Source organism: Pseudophryne corroboree, chromosome 8, assembly GCF_028390025.1.
Source record: "Pseudophryne corroboree isolate aPseCor3 chromosome 8, aPseCor3.hap2, whole genome shotgun sequence".
NCBI classification, from domain to species: domain Eukaryota; kingdom Metazoa; phylum Chordata; class Amphibia; order Anura; family Myobatrachidae; genus Pseudophryne; species Pseudophryne corroboree.
In genome coordinates, this window is record NC_086451.1 from 433,867,633 (window position 1) to 433,890,445 (window position 22,813).

A 22,813-nucleotide genomic window follows, 5' to 3' on the forward strand; every position below is an offset into this window, starting at 1 on the left:
AGGCTGACTCCGAGAGTTACTGGAGTTTTTTCCTGGGACGGTGTACCCTGTTTGGGGATGCCTCAGTTCAGTCAGTCTCGGCGGATACTGCTGGTAAATCTAACTTCGTGAGTTAGTTTCCCTCATAACGATTGGTGACGCATTCGTTTGTGGGATGCAGTCGCTTTAACTGCTTTGATACCGTTCTTTTTTCCTTTTCTGTGCAGACAGTGGAAGGTGAAAAGGTAAATGTTCTGCAGCCTTGTTAGGTTCGCAGAAGGGGATGTCGTTTCTGTTTCTACCACATCCACCACATGGCGCTGAGTCTATCTGGCTGGACCCCACTCCGGTGGGGACTCGTCTACTACTTTTCAGATAGTCCGGGAATAGACTAGGACCTGTGCGTTAATTCTAGAATCCAAAGGGGGACATTCTGGAGTTACAGATGTTTCCCCTCACTGTTTTTCTGATAGATTTGGCCATTTCCTCTCTGGAAGGGGATGTAGTACGCGACGCCATACCAGAGGTGCGTCAGGTTCAGGGCATTGTCCTGCTGTCCCTGTTAAAAAGAAAAAAAAGAAAAAAGAAACTAAGAGGTTTAAATGCGTTTTGTTCCGCATTCAGATTATCTGGCTGGATATCCAGGTTTGTATTTGCCATTTCACCGGAGTGATGGCGGTATGATGGTTTTCTTTCAATAGTAAGAGCCATTGTTATTCTGTACTGAGACGCTCTCCTGATTAAGGCGAGGTCAAGAAACAAGCGGTGCAAATCGTTGTTTCTCTTTGACTGTTCTTCACACAGGGAATGGCTGTTGTTCCTAACCACGCAGATGTCTGAGGTTGGGTATCAGAGTAGATACTGAACGGTTGAGGTTCTGTGGTTTCCCTGTGGAAAGAGGTCTGAGGATCCAGAGTCGGATCAGCTTTGCAGTGACAATCCATCGATAGGTTCCGTTAATGAAGCGGTTGGGTGCGGCGTAAGAGACCTTCTCGGTGAGCAAGTTTAATGCCAGAGTGGTTTTCAAGGGACCAGTTGGAAATGTGGTCCGGGTCTCACCTGCACATGCATCGGAATATAATCCTATTGGCCAGGAGATCGCTCCTGTGGAGTCTGCTCGGTTCTCACCTCCTAGAGGGACGAAGGTTCGAGATCCAGGAGTAGATCCTGGTGTCCATGCATGCAGGTCTCCGAGGCTGGAAGCAGTCCTTGCAAGGGAAGTATTTCCAGAGGAAAAGGTCAAGCTGGGAAGCTTGTCTGCAATAAGCTTTCTTGAATTAAGAGCTATTTTCGACGAACATATTCTTCGTGATCTGCCCGTGTTAGTTCTGTCGGACGACTTGACAGCAGTGGCGTAAATAAGCCGCTAGGGCGGACCAAGAAGCAATGCGGCAATGGCAGAAGATGCAAAAGTTTGGCGCTGGTTGGAAAGACTGGTAAACGCTATATTAGCGGTCTTCGTTCCGGATGTAAACGACGGAGAAATAGATTTCCTCTGCAGACGAGATCTCCATTCGGGAGAAATACAGTAGTCATCGAGAAATTTTCACAGAAGTGACAAGTCTTTGAGGAGTGCCTAAATTGGACGTGTTGGCGTCTCGCCTCTACGAGAGACCTCATGGATCTTGTTCCGGGTCAAGGGACACTCAAGCTATGGCAGTGGACGCCCTCGTGACACCTTGGGTGTTTTCAGGCAGTCTATGTCTCTCTTCCGCTTTTACTCTTTCTGGAGGTGATAAACGTAAGAAGAACAAAGGTTCAGGCGATCCTCATTGTTCCGGTCTAGCCAAGGAGGGCTTGGTATCCAGTTTTTCATGATTTACTCGTAGAAGATCCCGGGCCTCTTCCTCTACATGAGGAACTGTTACAGCAAGATCTGGGCGTGTATCAAGACTTACCGCGGCTGCGTTTGACGGCGTGGTGGTTGAATGCCATATCCTGGCCCGAAAGGGTAGTCCTAGTGAAGTCATTTCCACACTTCTTCAGGCTAGAAAAGAAGTAACGGCAAAGCCTTACCACCGTAGTTGGCGTAAATATGTGTCTTGGTGTGAATTCAAGAAGGCTCCTACGGAAGAATTTCAGCTGGGTCGTTCTTCTCCATTCTTTGCAAGAACGTGTGGATGCAGGCCTAAAGTTAGGCTCCATTTCAGGGCAGTTTTGGCCTTATATATTTTCTTTAAAAAATATTTAAAAAAAATTTGGCCACCTTTCCGGAAGTTCAGACTGTCGTGAAAGGAGTACTGCACATTCAACCTCCATTTGTAACCCCTTTGGCACCGTGGGTCCTTGACGTGGTGTTGGGTTTTCTTGTGCCACACTGAGTGGAACCTTTAGGAAAGGTTGTGTTAACATTTCTCTCTTGAAGAGTGGTCATGCTATTGGCTTTAGCGTCCGCAAGGCGGGTGTCTGAAGTAGCGGCTTTGTCTCACAAGAGCCCCTGTTTGATCTTACAGGTGGATGGAGTGGATTTGAGAACTCGGATAATAGTTCTGCCAAAGTGGTTTCTGTGTTTTGCAGAAACCAGCCTATTTTGATGCCTGTGGTTACTTAAGCATTGGCTGATTCAAAGTCTCTCGATGTAGTCAGGGCTTTGAATATTTATGTTGCCAATTTGGCTCTCAGATTGGGGAAACAGAGATTCTGTTTGTCCGGTATGCTCCCAGCATAATTGGGGCGCCTGCGTCTATGCAGTTTGGTACACGCTGGATCTGTGATACGATTCGGCGTGCTCGTTCAACGGCTGGATTGCCGTTACCGAAGTGGTAGAGACCATTCTACTAGAAAGATGGGCTCTTCTTGGGCGAATGCCCGAGGAGTCTCGGCGGTTCAACTTTGCCGAGCGGCTACTTGGTCGGGTTCAAACACTTTTGCTAAGCTCTACAAGTTTGATACCCTGGCTGATGAGAACCTCATGTTTGCTCAATCGGTGCTGCAGAGTCGTCCGCACTCTCCCGCCCGGTCTGGAGCTTCGGTATAAACCCCATGGTCCTTTTGGAGTCGTAGGACGTAAGAGAAAATAGGATTTTAATACCTACCGGTAAATCCTTTTCTCCTAGTCCGTAGAGGATGCTGGGCGCCCGTCCCAGTGCGTACTGTGTCTGCAGTAATTGAGTTTGGTGGCACTTTGTGGTGTTTCTTCTCTGTCAGGTTGTCACTGACGTTGTTCATGCCATGGCATGTGCTTTCTTATTATTGGTTGGGTTGACACACAGGTTCTGTTATATATTCTCTCAGCATATGGCTGTATGTTTTTCATACCGTGGACTGGTATTCTGTTGAAGGCCAGGTCTTGCGGTATGTTTGTGGTGTGAGCTGGTATAACACTCACTGTGTTTAAATTATACATTCTTTCCTCGAAATGTCCATCTCTCCTGGGCACAGTTTTCTAACTGAGGTCTGGGGGAGGGGCATAGAGGGAGGAGCCAGTTCACACCCAGTTTAAGTCTTTATAGTGTGCCCAAGCTCCTGCGGATCCGTCTATACCCCATGGTCCTTTTGGAGTCCCCAGCATCCTCTACGGACTAGGAGAAAAGGATTTACCGGTAGGTATTAAAATCCTATTTTAACTGGGCCAGTGGCATTAAAAAGTCATAATAAATTTCCTCCTCATTTACCACTGGGTGGAGGGTTACGCTGGTACACACTTGGGTGTTGCATATATATTTTTCCTTTTTCCCCATACCATTCGGATCTGATACTGTGAGCGCCATCTGTTGAGGATATACATTGTGTTATATACTTTTTGCTCATAGGGTGTGGGGTGATGCCTTTTGGTTCTAACTAAGCCGGCAGCACCACTGTTGCGCCGTAGTCTTCACTTATCTTATCATTAGCAATTAAAATTAAAAAAATAAAACCTAAAATAATAAAAACCGAATGAGTCTCCATTATTTAGACTCTTGCAACATGTTTCTCAGCCCAACCGCTTCCTCAGGCTGTCTGATGGTGCAAGATTCCAAATACTTTAGGTTTTCTTATTTCTATTAATTGATTCGCAATTTTATTGGGCCTTACACACATCGCGATGTGCCAGACGGCTGACTGGCCGCGGTGGGAGGGGGTGGGACGGTGGTATTGAAGTTTTTTTCACTCCCCCCCGGCTCCATAGCCCTGCATTCTAATTTGGACGAGATTTTTTATATTGGCTTGCATGTTTAAACGAGCCAGCACCAACGGGGCCGCGCATCGTTCATCGCTGGTGCCTACACTGTGGGGGTCATTCCCAGTTGTTCGCTCGTTGTAGATTTTCGCTATGCTGCGATTTGCTGCCAAATGCGCATTGTATGCAGCGCACATGCGCTTGGTTATTTTACTACAACAGCGGCGCTTTTCAGTCGCACTGCTGATCGGTGAGTGATTGACAGGAAAGGGGCGTTTCTGGGTGGTAACTGAGCGTTTTCCGGGAGTGTGATAAAAAACGCAGGCGTGTCAGGGAAAAACGCGGGAGTGTCTGGGGAAACGGGGGCGTGGCTGGCCGAACGCAGGGCGTGTTTGTGACATCAAACCAGGAACTAAACGGACTGAGGTGATCGCAATCTCGGAGTAGGTCTGGAGCTACTCAGAAACTGCAAAGAATTATTTAGTAGCAGTTCTGCTAATCTTTTGTTCGCTATTCTGCTAAGCTAAGATACACTCCCAGAGGGCGGAGGCCTAGCGTGTGCAATGCTGCTAAAAGCAGCTAGCGAGCGAACAACTCGGAATGAGGGCCTATGGGGGTCATTCCGAGTTGTTCGCTCGTTGCCGATTTTCGCTATACTGTGATTAGTCGCTTACTGCGCATGCGCAAGGTACGCAGAGCACATGCGCTTAGTTATTTTACTAAAAATGTAGCTGTTTTGCTGTGGCTTCGGCGCTTTTCAGTCGCACTAGTGTTCGGTAAATGATTGACAGGAAAGGGGCGTTTCTGGGTGGTAACTCAGGTGTTTTCCCGGCGTTGGCTAAAAAACGCAGGCGTGTCAGGGAAAAACGCGGGAGTGTCTGGAGAAACGGGGGAGTGGCTGGCCGAACGCAGGGCGTGTTTGTGACGTCAAACCAGGAACTAAACTGCCTGAGCTGATCACAGTGTAGGAGTAAGTCTCGAGCTACTCAGAAACTGCTAAGCATTTTCTATTCGCAATTCTGCTATGCTAAGATACACTCCCAGAGGGCGGCGGCCTAGCGTGTGCAATGCTGCTAAAATCAGCTAGCGAGCGAACAACTCGGAATGACCCCCTATGAACGATATCTCGTTCTTTGATGAACGAGATCATTCATATCCTTCAGTAGTGTAGGCCAGTGTGTAGGGGCTATAAGCGTTTGTGTTTATTACCTGACGTTTCAGTGCCACCAGCCCAGTTAAAAAAAAAAAAAAAAAAAATATATATATATCCAAGGGAGTCCTGCACTCACATCCGTGTGCAATCAACTGTGGGGTGCACCCAGTAGAATCCACACAATCATGGTGGGTCTACACATGTAGTCGTAGTTCCCGTTTCCTGGGGGGCACTCTCCTTCAAAAATCGAGTCCAATCGTATTCTCTAAGATCCGAATCGGCTTTATTAGGTCGACGTTTCGGCTCAACAAGCAGAGCCTTTATCAAGACAAGCCTTACATATTTTCATATTGCCAAAAAGTCATAACTAGGATGAAAATAACTCAACAGTATAACACTGTAATAGGACAGACGACCAAATCGGCATATAAGCCTTCACACATAATTCCAGAAATTCACACTGAATGGACGTTCACCTTTAGCCTCCAGTGAGGGCTTATTGACTGATGTGTCCTTGAATGGATTACTTTTCTGGAATTATGTGTGAAGGCTTAAACACCTTAAATGTGGATAAATAGTACCTGTATGATCAGAACTTGGCCTAATGGACAACCTTCTCCTTTAACCACTTTACCTGAGCTGTGCACACAAGGAAAGAATTGTCCACTACATTAGTTCAGGTGTAAAATACATATGTATGTATATATATATATATATATATATATATATATATATATATATATATAAAATGTATTTATATATATATATATATATATATATATATATAATGTATTTATTTATTTATTTATTTTCTGTTTATCTCTGCTTTGACCCAGTAAGAAAGAGCAGGCAAGAATGGATTTCCTTTTCTAAATTACTTACAGGAACAGAGTATGTGTAATCCAGCTGTTTAGGAAGTAAGGGCTCACGGTAATCCAGTGTTACGGTCATTAGTTTAGTGTGGGATTACAGCAGCATATTGGTAATGTGTGCTAGGACCCTTAAGGATCCTTATAGGTGCCCACAGACACAATCAATACCAACGTAGTATGTATATTGCATACATACTTCCTATACAGCAGTCATAAGAGAGCAATGTTCGGCAGGCCTCTGGAAAGGTCATTGTTCGGGAGGCTACGTGTTTATTGGTTGGTTATGTTCAGTCACACCCATACACTGTTCCGGTTCTAGTTTAGGCAGTTGACTGTTCATGCCCTGGAATAAGTCATTTTGATAAAAAGAAAATAATATAATATAGTGAGGTAAGTAGTGATCAGCTCCTGTCCTGTTATTGTATCTGTTCTCTATGTTTGTCGCATCTAACCTTCTCCCGTAACCTTGTTCCCATCTCCAGTGGGTGGAAACGGGTCACTCTCTCCAGTGGTGCTACGAGAACTTCATTCAGGCCCGCTCCCTCCGCCGCGCCCGTGATGTCCGCGAGCAGCTTGAAGGTCTCATGGAACGGATAGAAATTGAGTTGACAACGTGTGAAGGGGACAGTGTGCCACTGCGCAAGGTACAGCCATCTCTACTCTGTCTATCAACCCCTTACGGGCAGACTGTAGTTTTCTGCTTTGGAGAAACGTGCTTTCTCTTTATTTATAAGCAAGGTCTATCTTATGTTGTAATATTATTTAGAAAATGACACTAATGTTAATTTCTCTAACGTCCTTGAGGATGCTGGGACTCCGTAAGGACCATGGGGAATAGACGGGCTCCGCAGGAGATAGGGCACTTTAAGAAAGCTTTGAATTCTGGGTGTGCACTGGCTCCTCCCTCTATGCCCCTCCTCCAGACCTCAGTTTTACACTGTGCCCAGAGCAAGATGGGTGCACTGCAGGGAGCTCTCCAGAGTTCTCTGCCTAGAAGCATTTTTGTTTGGATTTTTTTCTACCTTTTACTACTTTTTCACAGGGAGCACTGCTGGCAACAGGCTCCCTGCATCGAGGGACTGAGGAGAGAGGAGCAGACCTTCTTGTCAAAGATAGGCTCTGCTTCCTCGGCTACTGGACACCATTAGCTCCAGAGGGGGCGAACGCAGGTTCTTACTGGGCGTCCACCCCCGGAGCCGAGCCGCCGTTCTCCTCACAGAGCTAGAAGTACAGAAGACAGAAGTCGTCAGGTGGCGCAGAAGCCTTCAGCTTCACTGAGGTAACGCACAGCACTGCAGCTGTGCGTCATTGCTCCCATACACCTCACATACTCCAGTCACTGTAAGGGTGCAGGGCGCAGGGGGGGGGGGCACCCTGGGCAGCAATATAAACCTCTGCATGGCAAAAAGACTATATATATGTACAGGTGGGCTCTGTACATGTATATAAAAGAGCCCCCGCCATATTTTACTAAGTTTGAGCGGGACAGAAGCCCGCCGCCGAGGGGGCGGGGCTTCTCCCTCAGCACTCACCAGTGCCATTTTCTCTCCACAGCACTGCTGAGAGGAAGCTCCCCGGACTCTCCCCTGCTTACACACGGTGAATGGGTGCTTAAAAGAGAGGGGGGGGGGCACATAATTGGCGGTTTACATATTATACAGTGCTGCTGGGGAAAAACATTTTGTGTTGGTCTCCAGGGTTATTGCGCTGGGGTGTGTGCTGGCATACTCTCTCTCTGTCTGTCCAAAGGGCCTTGACAGGGATACTGTCTTCAGGAAAGGGGTTCCCTGTGTGTGTGTGAAGTGTGTCGGTACGCGTGTGTCGACATGTTTGACGAGGAAGGCTCACTTAATGTGGAGGGGGAGTGCTTGAATGTCAGGTCGCCGTCGGCAACGCCGACACCGGAATGGGTGGATATGCTGAATGTCTTGAATGCAAATGTCAATCTATTGCATAAAAGATTAGACAAGGCAGAAGCTAGGGATCAGTCAGGCAGCCAGTCCATGCCTATCCCTGGGGCGCCAGGTCCTTCGGGGTCTCAGAAGCGCACCATATCCCAGATCGATGACACAGATACCGACACAGATACTGACTCTAGTGTCGACCATGAAGATGCAAAATTACAGCCGAAGGTGGCTAAGGGTATACGGTACATGATTATTGCCATTAAAGAGGTTTTGCATATTACTGAGGAACCCCCTGTCCCTGACACGAGGGTACACATGTATAAAGGGAAAAATCCTGAAGTCACTTTTCCATCCTCATTTGAATTAAGTGACTTGTGCGAAAAGGCTTGGGAATCTCTAGATAGGAGACCACAAGTTCCCAAAAGGATTCTCATGGCGTATCCTTTTCTACAAACTGATAGGATACGCTGGGAATCTTCGCCAAAAGTTGACAAGGCGCTGACACATTTGTCCAAAAAGGCGGCACTGCCTTCTCAGGATACGGCTTCCCTCAAGGAACCTGCTGATCGCAGGCAGGAAATTACCTTAAAGCACATTTACAATCATTCCGGTACTATTGCTCGACCGGCTATGGCGTCGGCCTGGGTTTGTAGTGCGGTTGTGGCATGGGCAGATTCCTTATCTACGGAAATTGACACCTTAGATAGGGACGCCATTCAAATGACCATAGAGCATATCAGAGATTCTGCCTTGTATATGAGGGATGCTCAGAGAGACATTTGTTTATTAAGCTCCAGAATAAATGCTATGTCTGTTTCTGCTAGGCGGCTCTTGTGGACCCGACAGTGGACGGAAGATGCCGATTCAAATCGGCATATGGAGTCCTTGCCTTACAAAGGGGTGGAGTTGTTTGGAGACGGCCTCTCGGATCTTGTCTCTACGGCTACGGCTGGTAAGTCAAATTTCTTACCTTATGTCCCCCCGCAGCATACAAAAAAGGCACCTCATTATCAGATGCAGTCCTTTCGTTCCAATAAAAACAAGAAGGTACGTGGATCATCCTTTGTTGCCAGAGGGAAAGGCAGGGGAAAAAAGCTGCACACAGCTAGTTCCCAAGAGCAGAAGTCCTCCCCTGCGTCTGCAAAGTCCACCGCATGACGCTGGGGCTTTCCGAGAGGAGGCAGATCTGGTGGGGGCTCGTCTTCGGTTTTTCAGCCACGTCTGGGTTCACTCGCAGGTGGATCCCTGGGCATTAGAGATTGTTTCTCAGGGATACAGGCTGGAATTCGAAAACTTGCCTCCTTGACGATTTTTCAAACCGGCTCTGCCGGCTTCCCCGTCAGAGAGGGAGCTAGTGTTGGCAGCAATCCAAAAATTGTATATTCAACAGGTGATTGTCACAGTTCCTCATGTCCAGCAAGGAGAGGGATATTACTCAACCCTGTTTGTGGTCCCGAAACCAGACGGTTCGGTCAGACCCATTTTAAACCTGAAATCTCTGAACCTGTACTTGAAGAGGTTCAAGTTCAAAATGGAATCACTCAGGGCGGTCATCGCCAGCCTGGAGGGGGGGGATTGGATGGTGTCCCTGGACATAAAGGATGCTTACCTTCATGTTCCGATATTCCCCCCGCATCAGGCGTTCCTGAGATTTGCAGTGCAGGACTGTCACTACCAATTTCAGACGTTGCCGTTTGGGCTTTCCACGGCCCCGAGAATTTTCACCAAGGTAATGGCGGAAATGATGGTGCTCCTGCGCAGGCAGGGGGTCACAATTATCCCATACTTGGATGATCTCCTCATAAAGGCGAGATCTCTGGAGAGGTTGCTGGACAGCGTGTCTCTGTCCATGAAGACGTTGCAGATACATGGCTGGATTCTCAATATACCGAAGTCCCAGCTAGTCCCTACAACGCGTCTGACCTTTTTGGGGCTGATTCTAGATACAGACCAGAAAAAGGTTTTTCTTCTGATCGAAAAGGTTCAGGAACTCATAGCCATGGTCAGGAACCTATTAAAACCAAAAAAGGTTTCAGTGCATCATTGCACGCGGGTCCTGGGGAAGATGGTGGCTTCCTACGAGGCCATCCCTTTCGGCAGGTTCCATGCGAGGACTTTTCAATGGGACCTCTTAGACAAGTGGTCCGGGTCCCATTTACAAATGCATCAAAGGATCACCCTGTCTCCCAGGACCAGGGTATCTCTCCTGTGGTGGCTGAACAGTGCTCACCTACTAGAAGGTCGCAGGTTCGGCATTCCGGACTGGGTCCTGGTGACCACGGACGCAAGCCTCCGAGGCTGGGGAGCAGTGACACTGGGAAGAAATTTCCAAGGTCTCTGGTCAAGCCTAGAGTCTTGTCTCCACATCAACGTCCTGAAGTTGAGGGCCATATACAACGCCCTGCGTCAAGCGGAGGAATTGCTTCGGAGAAAACCGGTTCTGATTCAGTCAGACAATGTCACGGCAGTGGCTCATATAAACCGCCAAGGCGGAACAAGGAGCAGAATGGCCATGGCAGAAGCGACCGGGATTCTACGCTGGGCGGAAGGCCATGTAAGCGCGCTATCAGCGGTGTTCATCCCGGGGGTGGACAACTGGGAGGCGGACTTCCTCAGCAGGCACGACCTGCATCCGGGAGAGTGGGGACTTCATCAAGAAGTCTTCGCACAGATCACGGATCATTGGGGACTGCCTCAAATCGACATGATGGCAGGTCAAGGGACCCTCAAGCGGTAGCGGTAGACGCTCTGGTGACAACTTGGGTGTTCAGATCGGTCTATGTGTTTCCTCCTCTTCCTCTCATACCCAAGGTGTTGAGAATAATACGAAGAAGCAGGGTCAGAACAATACTCATTGTTCCGGATTGGCCACGGAGGACTTGGTATCCGGAGCTGCAAGAGTTGCTCGTAGGGGATCCGTGGCCTCTTCCTCTAAGGCAGTACTTGCTGCGGCAGGGGCCCTGTCTATTCCAAGACTTACCGCGGCTGCGTTTGACGGCATGGCGGTTGAACGCCGGACCCTAGCGGAAAAAGGGATTCCGGAGGAAGTCATTCCTACCCTGATCAAGGCTAGGAAAGATGTGACGTTAAAACACCGTATATGGCGGAAATATGTTTCTTGGTGTGAGGCCAGAGCTGCTCCTACAGAGGAGTTCCATTTGGGCCGTCTACTTCACTTCCTTCAAACAGGAGTGACTTTGGGCCTAAAATTAGGGTCCATAAAGGTCCAGATTTTGGCCTTATCCATTTTCTTTCAAAGAGAATTGGCCTCTATTCCTGAAGTAAAGACCTTTGTGAAGGGGGTGCTGCATATTCAGCCTCCCTTTGTGCCTCCGGTGGCGCCTTGGGATCTTAACGTGGTGTTACGTTTCCTCAAGTCACCTTGGTTTGAACCACTCAAAACTGTGGAGTTGAAATTCCTCACGTGGAAAGTGGTCATGTTGTTGGCGTTAGCTTCGGCAAGACGTGTTTCCGAATTGGCAACTTTATCACATAAAAGCCCATACTTGGTTTTTCACGTAGATAGGGCAGAGTTGAGGACTCGCCCTCACTTTCTGCCAAAAGTGGTCTCATCTTTTCATGTGAACCAACCTATTGTCGTGCCTGTGGCTACATGGGACTTGGAGGATTCCGAGTCCCTGGATGTAGTCAGGGCTTTGAAGATTTATGAATCAGGAAGACTGAAGCTTTGTTCGTTCTGTATGCGGCCAGCAAGGTTGGCGCTCCTGCTTCAAAGCAGACTATTGCTCGCTGGATCTGTAACACGATTCAGCAGGCGCATTCTACGGCAGGATTGCCGTTACCGAAATCGGTTAAGGCCCACTCCACTAGGAAAGTGGGCTCTTCTTGGGCGGCTGCCCGAGGGGTCTCGGCATTACAGTTGTGCCGAGCAGCTACTTGGTCGGGGACAAACACCTTTGCAAAGTTCTATAAGTTTGATACCCTGGCTGAGGAGGACCTTGTGTTTGCTCATTCGGTGCTGCAGAGTCATCCGCACTCTCCCGCCCGTTTGGGAGCTTTGGTATAATCCCCATGGTCCTTACGGAGTCCCAGCATCCTCAAGGACGTTAGAGAAAATAAGATTTTACTTACCGGTAAATCTATTTCTCGTAGTCCGTAGAGGATGCTGGGCGCCCGTCCCAAGTGCGGACTTCTTCTGCAAGACTTGTATATAGTTATTGCTTACATAAGGGTTATGTTATAGTTTTTCGGTTGAACCGTGGCTATGTTGTTGTTCATACTGTTAACTGGGTAAGTTTATCACAAGTTATACGGTGTGATTGGTGTGGCTGGTATGGATCTCGCCCTTAGATTTACAAAAATCCTTCCTCGTACTGTCCATCTCCTCTGGGCACAGTTTCCCTAACTGATGTCTGGAGGAGGGGCATAGAGGGAGGGGCCAGTGCACACCCAGAGTCCAAAGCTTTCTTAAAGTGCCCTATCTCCTGCGGAGCCCGTCTATTCCCCATGGTCCTTTCGGAGTCCCAGCATCCTCTACGGACTACGAGAAATAGATTTACCGGTAAGTAAAATCTTATTTTTAACAATAGAAACACCTTATCCTAGTGTCTTTGGTCTATTGGTAGACTCCGCTAAGCTCTGCCTGGCTGGGCATTCATTTGGAATGGTTGGCAGCTATGGTTTGGTCTGCAACGATCCTATGTCATCATAGCATTGGCCATATACTGGCTGACATTCCTGGCACTATTACCCGCAGTGCAATTAGGGCTGCTGACCCGTCCCTTTAATTACTCCCAAACAAAGCAACTTAAAATTATTTTTCTTCTTTTTACTGGATATGAAACTAGTGTGAAGGTAATTTCTGGATTCTTTAGCCTCACCCTGCTCTCATTCTTCCTTATCTCCCTCCATTGGGCCAGGCGATCACAGCTGGGTATTTCTACCACACAGCCAAGCTCAGCCGCAGCGGGTACAAGACCGTGAAGCAACAGCAGCTGGTATACATCCATCCAAACAGCAGCCTGCACGAGGAGCAGCCCCGCTGGGTTATATACCATGAGCTCGTCTTCACCACCAAGGAGTATATGAGACAGGTAATGTCCTGAGTGTGTCCAGACTTATGTGTCTTTTCTCCTTCACCCACATCACTCCTACAGTCTCCACCTAAACCTATAGTCTCACCTAAACCCGCCCTCTGCTCCGTCGAAATTCTCTCCATAGAGCTTCTCTCTCCACTCCACCTCCCCACCGCGGTCATCTATCGCACCCTTAGCCACAAAGTCCATATTTCTCAACCAATTTTCCCTCCTACAACCTAACTACTCTGTTACCCTATGTCTGCTAGCCAGGTAGGTGGCATCTGGGGCTCATGTAACCGTATACGATCTGTGTTCACACCTGTAGATCATAGAGATTGACAGCTCATGGCTCCTAGAGGTGGCTCCACATTACTACAAGTCCCGAGAGTTGGAGGACCCGAACAGTAGAAAAATGCCCAAACAACTGGGAAAGAGTAAAGATGAGCTGGGCTAAACAAGACTCATGATTCAACCACTGGACTCAGGTATGTACTAACATCAGCCTCCTTTCTGGATCCTTTTTTATCTTATTTCTTTAGCTCCAATACAAATAGATAAATAAAATAAAAAATAGGATTTTAATTACCTACCGGAAAATCCTTTTCTCATAGTCCGTAGAGGACACTGGGAATCAATTTAGTACCATGGAGTATAGACAGGTCCACTAGGAGCCATGGGCACTTAAAGAATTTGATAGTGTGCGCTGGCTCCTCCCTCTATGCCCCTCCTACCAGACTCAGTCTAGGAAACTGTGCCCGAGGAGACGGACATACTTTGAGAGAAGGATATAAAAGGATAGTGGTGAGATTCGAACCAGCACACACAGAACAAGAGGAAAGCCAAGCTAACCAAACCTGAAAACAGGAACAGCAACGGCTGAACCAAACAACAAAACTTAACCAAGTAACAGTGCAGGAAGTACGAAGCACTGGGCCCTGGGCCCAGTATCCTCTACGGACTACGAGAAAAGGTTTTACCGATAGGTAATTAAAATCCTATTTTCTCTAACGTCCTAGTGGATGCTGGGGACTCTGTAAGGACCATGGGGAATAGACGGGCTCCGCAGGAGACTGGGCACTCTAAGAAAGATTTAGTACTACTGGTGTGCACTGGCTCCTCCCTCTATGCCCCTCCTCCAGACCTCAGTTAGAATCTGTGCCCGGACAGAGCTGGGTGCATTTTAGTGAGCTCTCCTGAGCTTGCTAATAAGAAAGTATTTTAGTTAGGTTTTTTATTTTCAGAGAGCTTCTGCTGGCAACAGACTCTCTGCTACGTGGGACTGAGGGGAGAGAAGCAAACCTACTAACTGCGGCTAGGTTGCGCTTCTTAGGCTACTGGACACCATTAGCTCCAGAGGGATCGAACACAGGACCTGACCTTGTCGTCCGTTCCCGGAGCCGCGCCGCCGTCCCCCTCGCAGAGCCAGAAGTCAGAAGCCGGCGGGTTGAAGAAAGAAGACGTCAAAATCGGCGGCAGAAGACTCCTGTCTTCATATGAGGTAGCGCACAGCACTGCAGCTGTGCGCCATTGCGCCCACATTACACCCACACACTCCGGTCACTGTAGGATGGGGGGGGGGGGGGGCGCCCTGGGCAGCAATTAAGTACCTCCTGGCAAAAGCAGCATATATACAGTTGGACACTGTTATATGCATGAGCCCCCGCCATTAATTTTACACAAAATCGCGGGACAGAAGCCCGCCGCTGAGGGGGCGGGGCCTTCTTCCTCAGCACTCACCAGCGCCATTTTCTCTCCACAGCTCCGCTGAGAGGAAGCTCCCCAGGCTCTCCCCTGCAGACTCACGGTAGAAAGGGTAAAAAGAGAGGGGGGGCACATAAATTTAGCGCATTTAATATATATACAGCAGCTACTGGGTAAACACTAAGTTACTGTGTAATTCCTGGGTCATATAGCGCTGGGGTGTGTGCTGGCATACTCTCTCTCTGTCTCTCCAAAAGGCCTTGTGGGGGTCCTGTCCTCATATAGAGCATCGCCTGTGTGTGTGGTGTGTCGGTACGCGTGTGTCGACATGTTTGACGAACAGGGCTATGTGGAGGCAGAGCAAGTACAGATGAATGACGTGTCTCCGCCGACACCTGATTGGATGGATATGTGGAAGGTGTTAAATGATAATGTAAACTCCTTACATAAAAGGTTGGATAAAGCTGATGCCTTGGGACAGTCGGGGTCTCAGCCCATGCCTGATCCTACAGTGCAGAGACTGTCAGGGTCTCAGAAGTGCCCACTATCCAAAATGGTTGACACAGATATCGACACGGATTCTGACTCCAGTGTCGATGACGATGATGCAAAATTGCAGCCTAAAATGGCTAAAGCCATCCGCTACATGATTATAGCAATGAAGGATGTATTGCACATATCAGAGGTAAACCCTGTCCCTGACAAGAGGATTTATATGTATGGGGAGAAAAAGCAAGAGGTGACTTTTCCCCCTTCACATGAGTTAAATGAATTATGTGAAAAAGCGTGGGATTCCCCCGATAAGAAAGTGCTGATTTCCAAAAGGTTACTTATGGCGTACCCTTTCCCGCCAACGGACAGGATGCGCTGGGAATCCTCCCCTAGGGTAGATAAAGCTCTGACACGCTTATCTAAAAAGGTGGCCCTGCTGTCACAGGATACGGCCGCCCTAAAGGATCCTGCAGATAGGAAGCAGGAAAGTATCCTGAAGTCTGTTTATACACACTCAGGTACTATACTGAGGCCGGCAATTGCGTCGGCCTGGATGTGTAGTGCTGTAGCAGCATGGACAGATAATCTGTCTGAGGAAATGGATACCTTAGACAAGGATACCATTTTACTGACCCTGGGGCATATAAAAGACGCTGTCCTATATATGAGGGATGCCCAGAGGGACATTTGCCTACTGGGCTCTAGAATAAATGCAATGTCAATTTCTGCCAGAAGGGTCCTGTGGACTCGGCAATGGACAAGTGATGCCGACTCCAAAAAGCACATGGAGGTGTTACCTTACAAGGGTGAGGAATTGTTTGGGGAAGGTCTCTCGGACCTAGTTTCCACAGCTACGGCTGGGAAGTCAAACTTTTTGCCATATATTCCCTCACAGCCTAAGAAAGCACCGTATTACCAAATGCAGTCCTTTCGATCACAGAGAAGCAAGAAGGTCAGAGGTGCATCCTTTCTTGCCAGAGGCAGGGGTAGAGGAAAGAAGCTGCATCATACAGCTAGTTCCCAGGAACAGAAGTCCTCCCCGGCTTCCACTAAGTCCACCGCATGACGCTGGGGCTCCACAGGAGCCAGGAGCGGTGGGGGCGCGTCTCCGAAATTTCAGCCACCAGTGGGTTCGCTCACAGGTGGATCCCTGGGCTATACAGATTGTGTCTCAGGGATACAAGCTGGAATTCGAAATGATGCCCCCTCACCGTTACCTCAAATCGGCCCTGCCAGCTTCCCCCATAGAAAGGGAAGTAGTGTTAGCGGTAATTCACAAGTTATATCTCCAGCTGGTGGTGGTAAAGGTTCCCCTCCTTCAACAAGGAAGAGGATACTATTCCACAATGTTTGTGGTACCGAAACCGAACGGTTCGGTCAGACCCATATTGAATTTAAAATCCCTGAACATTTATCTGAAAAGATTCAAGTTCAAAATGGAATTGCTCAGAGCGGTCATTGCAAGCCTGGAAGAGGGGGATTTTATGGTGTCTCTGGACATCAAGGATGCTTACTTGCATGTCCTCATTTATCCACCTCATCAGGAGTACCTCAGATTTGTGGTACAGGACTGTCATTACCAATTCCAGGCGTTGCCGTTTGGGCTCTCCACGGCACCGAGAATATTTACCAAGGTAATGGCAGAAATGATGGTGCTCCTTCGAAAGCAAGGAGTCACAATTATCCCATACTTGGATGATCTCCTCATAAAGGCGAGGTCCAGAGAGCAGTTGCTAATCAGCGTAGCACACTCTCAGGAAGTGTTGCAACAGCACGGCTGGATTCTGAATATTCCAAAGTCGCAGCTGATTCCTACTACGCGTCTGCCTTTTCTGGGCATGATTCTGGACACGGACCAGAAGAAGGTGTTTCTCCCGGCGGAGAAGGCTCAAGAGCTCGTGACTCTAGTCAGAGACCTCTTAAAACCGAAACAGGTGTCGGTGCATCGCTGCACGCGAGTCCTGGGAAAGATAGTGGCATCATACGAAGCCATTCCCTTCGGCAGGTTCCATGCGAGGATCTTTCAGTGGGATCTGTTGGACAAGTGGTCCGGATCGCATCTTCAGATGCATCGGCTGATCACCCTGTCCCCGAGGGCCAGGGTGTCTCTTCTGTGGTGGCTGCAGAGTGCTCACCTTCTCGAGGGCCGCAGTTTCGGCATACAGGACTGGGTCCTGGTGACCACGGATGCGAGCCTCCGAGGATGGGGGGCAGTCACTCAGGGAAGAAACTTCCAAGAGTTGTGGACAAGTCAGGAGGCTTGTCTGCACATAAATATCCTGGAACTAAGGGCCATATAAAACGCCTTGAGTCAAGCGGAGCCTCTGCTTCGCAACCAACCGGTGCTGATTCAGTCAGACAACATCACCGCAGTGGCTCATGTAAACCGCCAGGGCGGCACAAGAAGCAGAGTGGCGATGGCAGAAGCCACCAGGATTCTTCGTTGGGCGGAGAATCACGTGCAAGCACTGTCAGCAGTGTTCATTCCGGGAGTGGACAACTGGGAAGCAGACTTCCTTAGCAGGCACGACCTCCACCCAGGAGAGTGGGGACTTCATCACGAAGTCTTCACTCAGATTACAAATCGATGGGAACTGCCACAGGTGGACTATGTGTTTCCTCCTCTTCCTCTCATACCCAAGGTGCTGAGAATCGTAAGAAAAAGAGGAGTGAGAACAATACTCATTGTTCCGGATTGGCCAAGAAGGCCTAGCGGAAAAAGGCATTCCGGATGAAGTTATTCCTACGCTGATAATGGCTAGGAAGGACGTGACAGCAAAACACTATCACCGTATATGGCAAAAATATGTTGCCTGGTGTGAGGCCAGGAAGGCCCCTACAGAGGAATTCCAGCTTGGGCCGGTTCCTGCACTTCCTACAGTCTGGAGTGACTATGGGCCTGAAGTTGGGGTCCATAAAGGTCCAGATTTCTGCCCTATCCATTTTCTTTCAAAAGGAACTGGCTTCTCTTCCTGAAGTTCAGACGTATGTTAAGGGAGTGCTGCATATTCAGCCCCCTTTTGTGCCACCAGTGGCACCTTGGGATCTCAACGTGGTGTTGGGTTTCCTGAAATCCCACTGGTTTGAGCCACTTAAGACCGTGGAGCTAAAGTATCTCACGTGGAAGGTGGTCATGCTATTGGCCTTAGCTTCGGCTAGGCGTGTGTCAGAATTGGCGGCTTTGTCATGTAAAAGCGCCTATCTGGTTTTCCATATGGACAGGGCAGAATTACGGACTCGTCCGCAATTTCTGCCGAAGGTGGTGTCATCTTTTCATTTGAACCAACCTATTGTGGTGCCTGCGGCTACTCGTGACTTGGAGGATTCCAAGTTGCTTGATGTAGTCAAGGCTTTGAAGATCGATGTAGCCAGGACGGCTGGAGTCAGGAAGACTGACTCGCTGTTTATCCTGTATGCATCCAACAAGCTGGGTGCTCCTGCTTCAAAGCAAACTATTGCTCGCTGGATCTGTAGCACGATTCAGCAGGCTCATTCTGCGGCTGGATTGCCGCATCCAAAATCAGTGAAAGCCCATTCCACAAGGAAAGTGGGCTCTTCTTGGGCGGCTGCCCGAGGGGTCTCGGCATTACAGCTTTGCCGAGCAGCTACTTGGTCGGGTTCAAACACATTTGCTAAGTTCTACAAGTTTGATACCCAGGCTGAGGAGGACCTTGTGTTTGCCCATTCGGTGCTGCAGAGTCATCCGCACTCTCCCGCTTGTTTGGGAGCTTTGGTATAATCCCCATGGTCCTTACGGAGTCCCCAGCATCCACTAGGACGTTAGAGAAAATAAGATTTTACTCACCGGTAAATCAATTTCTCGTAGTCCGTAGTGGATGCTGGGCGCCCGTCCCAAGTGCGGACTTTCTGCAATACGTGTATATAGTTATTGCTTAATAAAGGGTTACGTTATGTTGGCATCCATTGTTGATGCTCTGTTGTTGTTCATACTGTTGACTGGGTAAGTTATCACAAGTTATACGGTGTGATTGGTGTGGCTGGTATGAGTCTTACCCTGAATTCCAAAATCCTTTCCTTGTAATGTCAGCTCTTCCAGGCACAGTTTCCTTCACTGAGGTCTGGAGGAGGGGCATAGAGGGAGGAGCCAGTGCACACCAGTAGTACTAAATCTTTCTTAGAGTGCCCAGTCTCCTGCGGAGCCCGTCTATTCCCCATGGTCCTTACGGAGTCCCCAGCATCCACTACGGACTACGAGAAATAGATTTACCGGTGAGTAAAATCTTATTTTCTTTTATATCCTAGAGGATACTGGGAATCCATTTAGTACCATGGGGAAGTACCAAAGCTCCCAAACCGGGTGGGAGAGTGCTGAGGTTCCTGCAGAACTGATTGACCAAACTGAAGGTCCTCAGAGGCCAAAGTATCAAACTTGTAGAAATTAGCAAACGTGTTCGAACCTGACCAAGTAGCTACTCGGCAGAACTGTAAAGCCGAGACCCCGCGGGCAGCCTCCCAAGAAGAACCCACCGACCTAGTAGAGTGTGCCTGTACAGATTTTGGAACCGGCAGTCCTGCCGTGGAATAAACATGCTGGGTAGTGAGCCTGATCCAGCGTGCAATGGACTGCTTTGAAGCAGGATACACAATTTTATTGGGATCATAAAGAACGAACAGTGAGTCCGATTTTCTGTGACGAGCTGTCCTCTTTACATACACCTTCAAAGCCCTCACAACATCCAAAGACTTTGAAGTAGCAGAGGTGTCGGTAACAACAGGAACCACAATAGGTTGGTTGATGTGAAACGCAGACACCACTTTAGGAAGTAATTGCTGACGAGTTCTGAGTTCATCTCTGTCTTCATGGCAAATTAAATAGGGGATCTTGTGAGACAACGCCCCTGGTTCCGACACACGTCTTGCTGAAGCCAAGGCCAACAGCGTGACGGTCTTCCATGTAAGATATTTTACGTCTACCTCCTGTAACGGTTCAAACCAGTCCGATTGGAGGAACTGCAGCACCAAATTGAGATCCCAAAGGTGCCGTGGGAGACACACAGGGAGGTTGGATGTGCAGAACACCTTTCAAGAACGTCTGGCCCTCAGGGAGAGAAGCCAGTTGTTTCTGAAAGAAAATGGACAAGGCCAAAATATGGACTTTTATGGAGCCCAGACGTAGGCCCACATCCACACCTGACTGCAGAAAAAGCAGTAAACGTCCCAGATGAAAATCTACTGCAGAATATTTTCTGCTCTCTCGCCAAGAGACTTATTTCTTCCAAATACGGTGGTAATGTTTAGACGTTACCCCCTTTCTGGCTTGGATCATAGTTGGGATGACCCTCTCAGGGATCCCTCTCCAGGCTAGAATCAGCCTTTCAACTTCCATGCCGTTAAACGTAGCCGCGGTAAGTCCTGATTGACGAACGGGCCCTGTTGCTGAAGATCCTCGCAAAGAGATAGAGGCCACAGATCTTCGATTAGCATCTCTAGAAGGTCCGCGTACCAGGCCCTTCTTGGCCATTCCGGAGCAATGAGTATTGCTTGAACCTTTTCCCTTTTTTATTCTTTTGAGAATTCTTGGGATCAGAGGAAGTGGAGGAAACACGTACACCATTTGATAGACCCATGGAGTCGTCAGAGCATCCACCGCCACTGCCTGTGGGTCTCTCGACCTGGAACAATACCGCTTGAGCTTCTTGTCGAGACGAGAAGCCATCATGTCGATTTGTGGATATCCCCACTGACTTATCAAGCACCTGAACACCTCCGGGTGAAGGCCCCACTCCCCCGGCTGCAGGTCGTGTCTGCTGAGGAAGTCTGCTTCCCATTTGTCTACTCCTGGAATGAAGACCACTGACAACGCCACAGCGTGTTTTTCTGCCCAGAGCATAATTTTTGTCACCTCTGATATTGCTGCTCTGCTTTTCGTTACCGCCGTCACATTGTCTGACTGGACCTGAATGGCCTGATATAGCCCTGAGTTCCAGAATGTTGATTGGAAGAACGACTTCCTGACTTGACCATCTTCCCTGAAACTGCACCCCCTGGGTGACTGCTCCCCAAGTTCAGAGGTTTGTGTCGGTGGTTAGCAGAATCCAATTCTGAATCCCGAACCGTCGACCCTCGATTAGGTAAGAAGTCTGAAGCCACCATAGAAGAGAAATCCTGGCTCTTGGCGACAGACGGATCCTCTGGTGCATGTGAAGATGCAATCCGGACCATTTGTCCAACGGATTGAGCTGAAAAGGTCTTGCGTGAAACCATCCGCACTGAAGCACCTCGTAAGAGGCTACCATTTTCCCCAGAAGGCAAATGCATAGATGCACCAATATCCGGGTTGGCTTCAGGACATCCCAAACCATCGACTGGATTACCAATGCCTTTTCCACCGGAAGGAACACTATTTTTGCGACTCTGTGTCCAGTATCATTCCCAGGAATGGAAGCCTCTGTGTTGGCTCTAGGTAAGATTTCAGAAAGTTCAGAATCCATCCGTAATCCCGGAGTAGTCGGGTTGAGAGCCCAATGCTGTCCAACAACCTCTCCCTGGATGGCGCCTTTATCAGAAGATCGTCCAGGTACGGAATTATGTTCACTCCCTGTTTGCGGAGGAGAAACATCATCTCTGCCATCACCTTGGTGAACACCCTCAGTGCCGTGGAGAGACCAAATGGCAGGGCCTGGAACTGGTAGTGACAGTCCTGCAGTGCAAACTGTAGATAAGCCTGATGAGGCGGCCAGATCGGAATGTGAAGGTACGCATCCTTGATATCCAGAGACACTAGGAATTCCCCTTGCTCCAGACCTGAGATCACCGCTCTCAGAAACCATCTCCATCTTGAATTTGAACACTCGTACGTACGGGTTCAACGACTTGAGCTTCAAAATTGGTCTTACCGAACCGTCCGGTTTCGGTACTACAAACAAGTTGGAATAATACCCCTTGTTTTGCAGATGAGGTGGAACCGGAACACTGACCTGAGTCTGCCCCAGTTTCTGAATGGCGTCCTGTAAAGTTATACTTGCCTCCTGTGAAACTGGTAAGCCTGATTTGAAAATTCTGTGAGGTGGGAGCTCCTGGAACTCCAGTCTGTAGCCCTGGGAAATAAGATTTACCCCCCCCCCTCCCCCCAGATAAGGAATCTAACCCCTCAATTAGGTTACCTGACCATTTAGCAATGGCTTTAGTGATCCACGCACATGCTATAGTGGGTCTCTGGGCCACCCCAGCAGCTGTGTACAAAGATTTGAGTGTGGCCTCAATTCTACGATCAGCCGTGTCTTTCAGGGAAGCTGCACCAGGGACAGGCAACACTATTTTCCGTGATAGCCTGGATATTGATGCATCGACTTTTGGTGTACTTTCTCATTTTTTCCTATCCTCAGGAGGAAAAGGAAAGGATGAGAGTAACCTCTTAGGGATTTGAAACTTCCTATCAGGATTAACCCACGATTTCTTTTGTACATTAAAATAAGATTCCTCACACTCCTCTGTCACTTCACCCTCCTCCATGTCTGACCCTTCATCATCAGAGTCAGACTGCAGGATATGGGCCAAAGTACGTTTTTGCGGACAAATGGTGGGGGTCTGAGACGCTGGTTTGGGGACTG

The 22,813-nt window shown here is 48.6% G+C and overlaps 1 protein-coding gene across 1 annotated transcript in view; it reads left to right on the top strand.

Moving 5' to 3' along the window:
• DHX16 (DEAH-box helicase 16) overlaps positions 1–22,813 on the top strand; it is a 95,282-nt gene that overhangs the window by 66,740 nt on the left and 5,729 nt on the right. The window contains exons 19-21 of the mRNA XM_063938005.1: positions 6,586–6,747; positions 12,891–13,064; positions 13,375–13,534. Coding sequence (XP_063794075.1) covers positions 6,586–6,747; positions 12,891–13,064; positions 13,375–13,503 — 465 coding nt within the window. The 3' untranslated portion in view covers positions 13,504–13,534. The remainder of the gene's footprint in view (positions 1–6,585; positions 6,748–12,890; positions 13,065–13,374; positions 13,535–22,813) is intronic.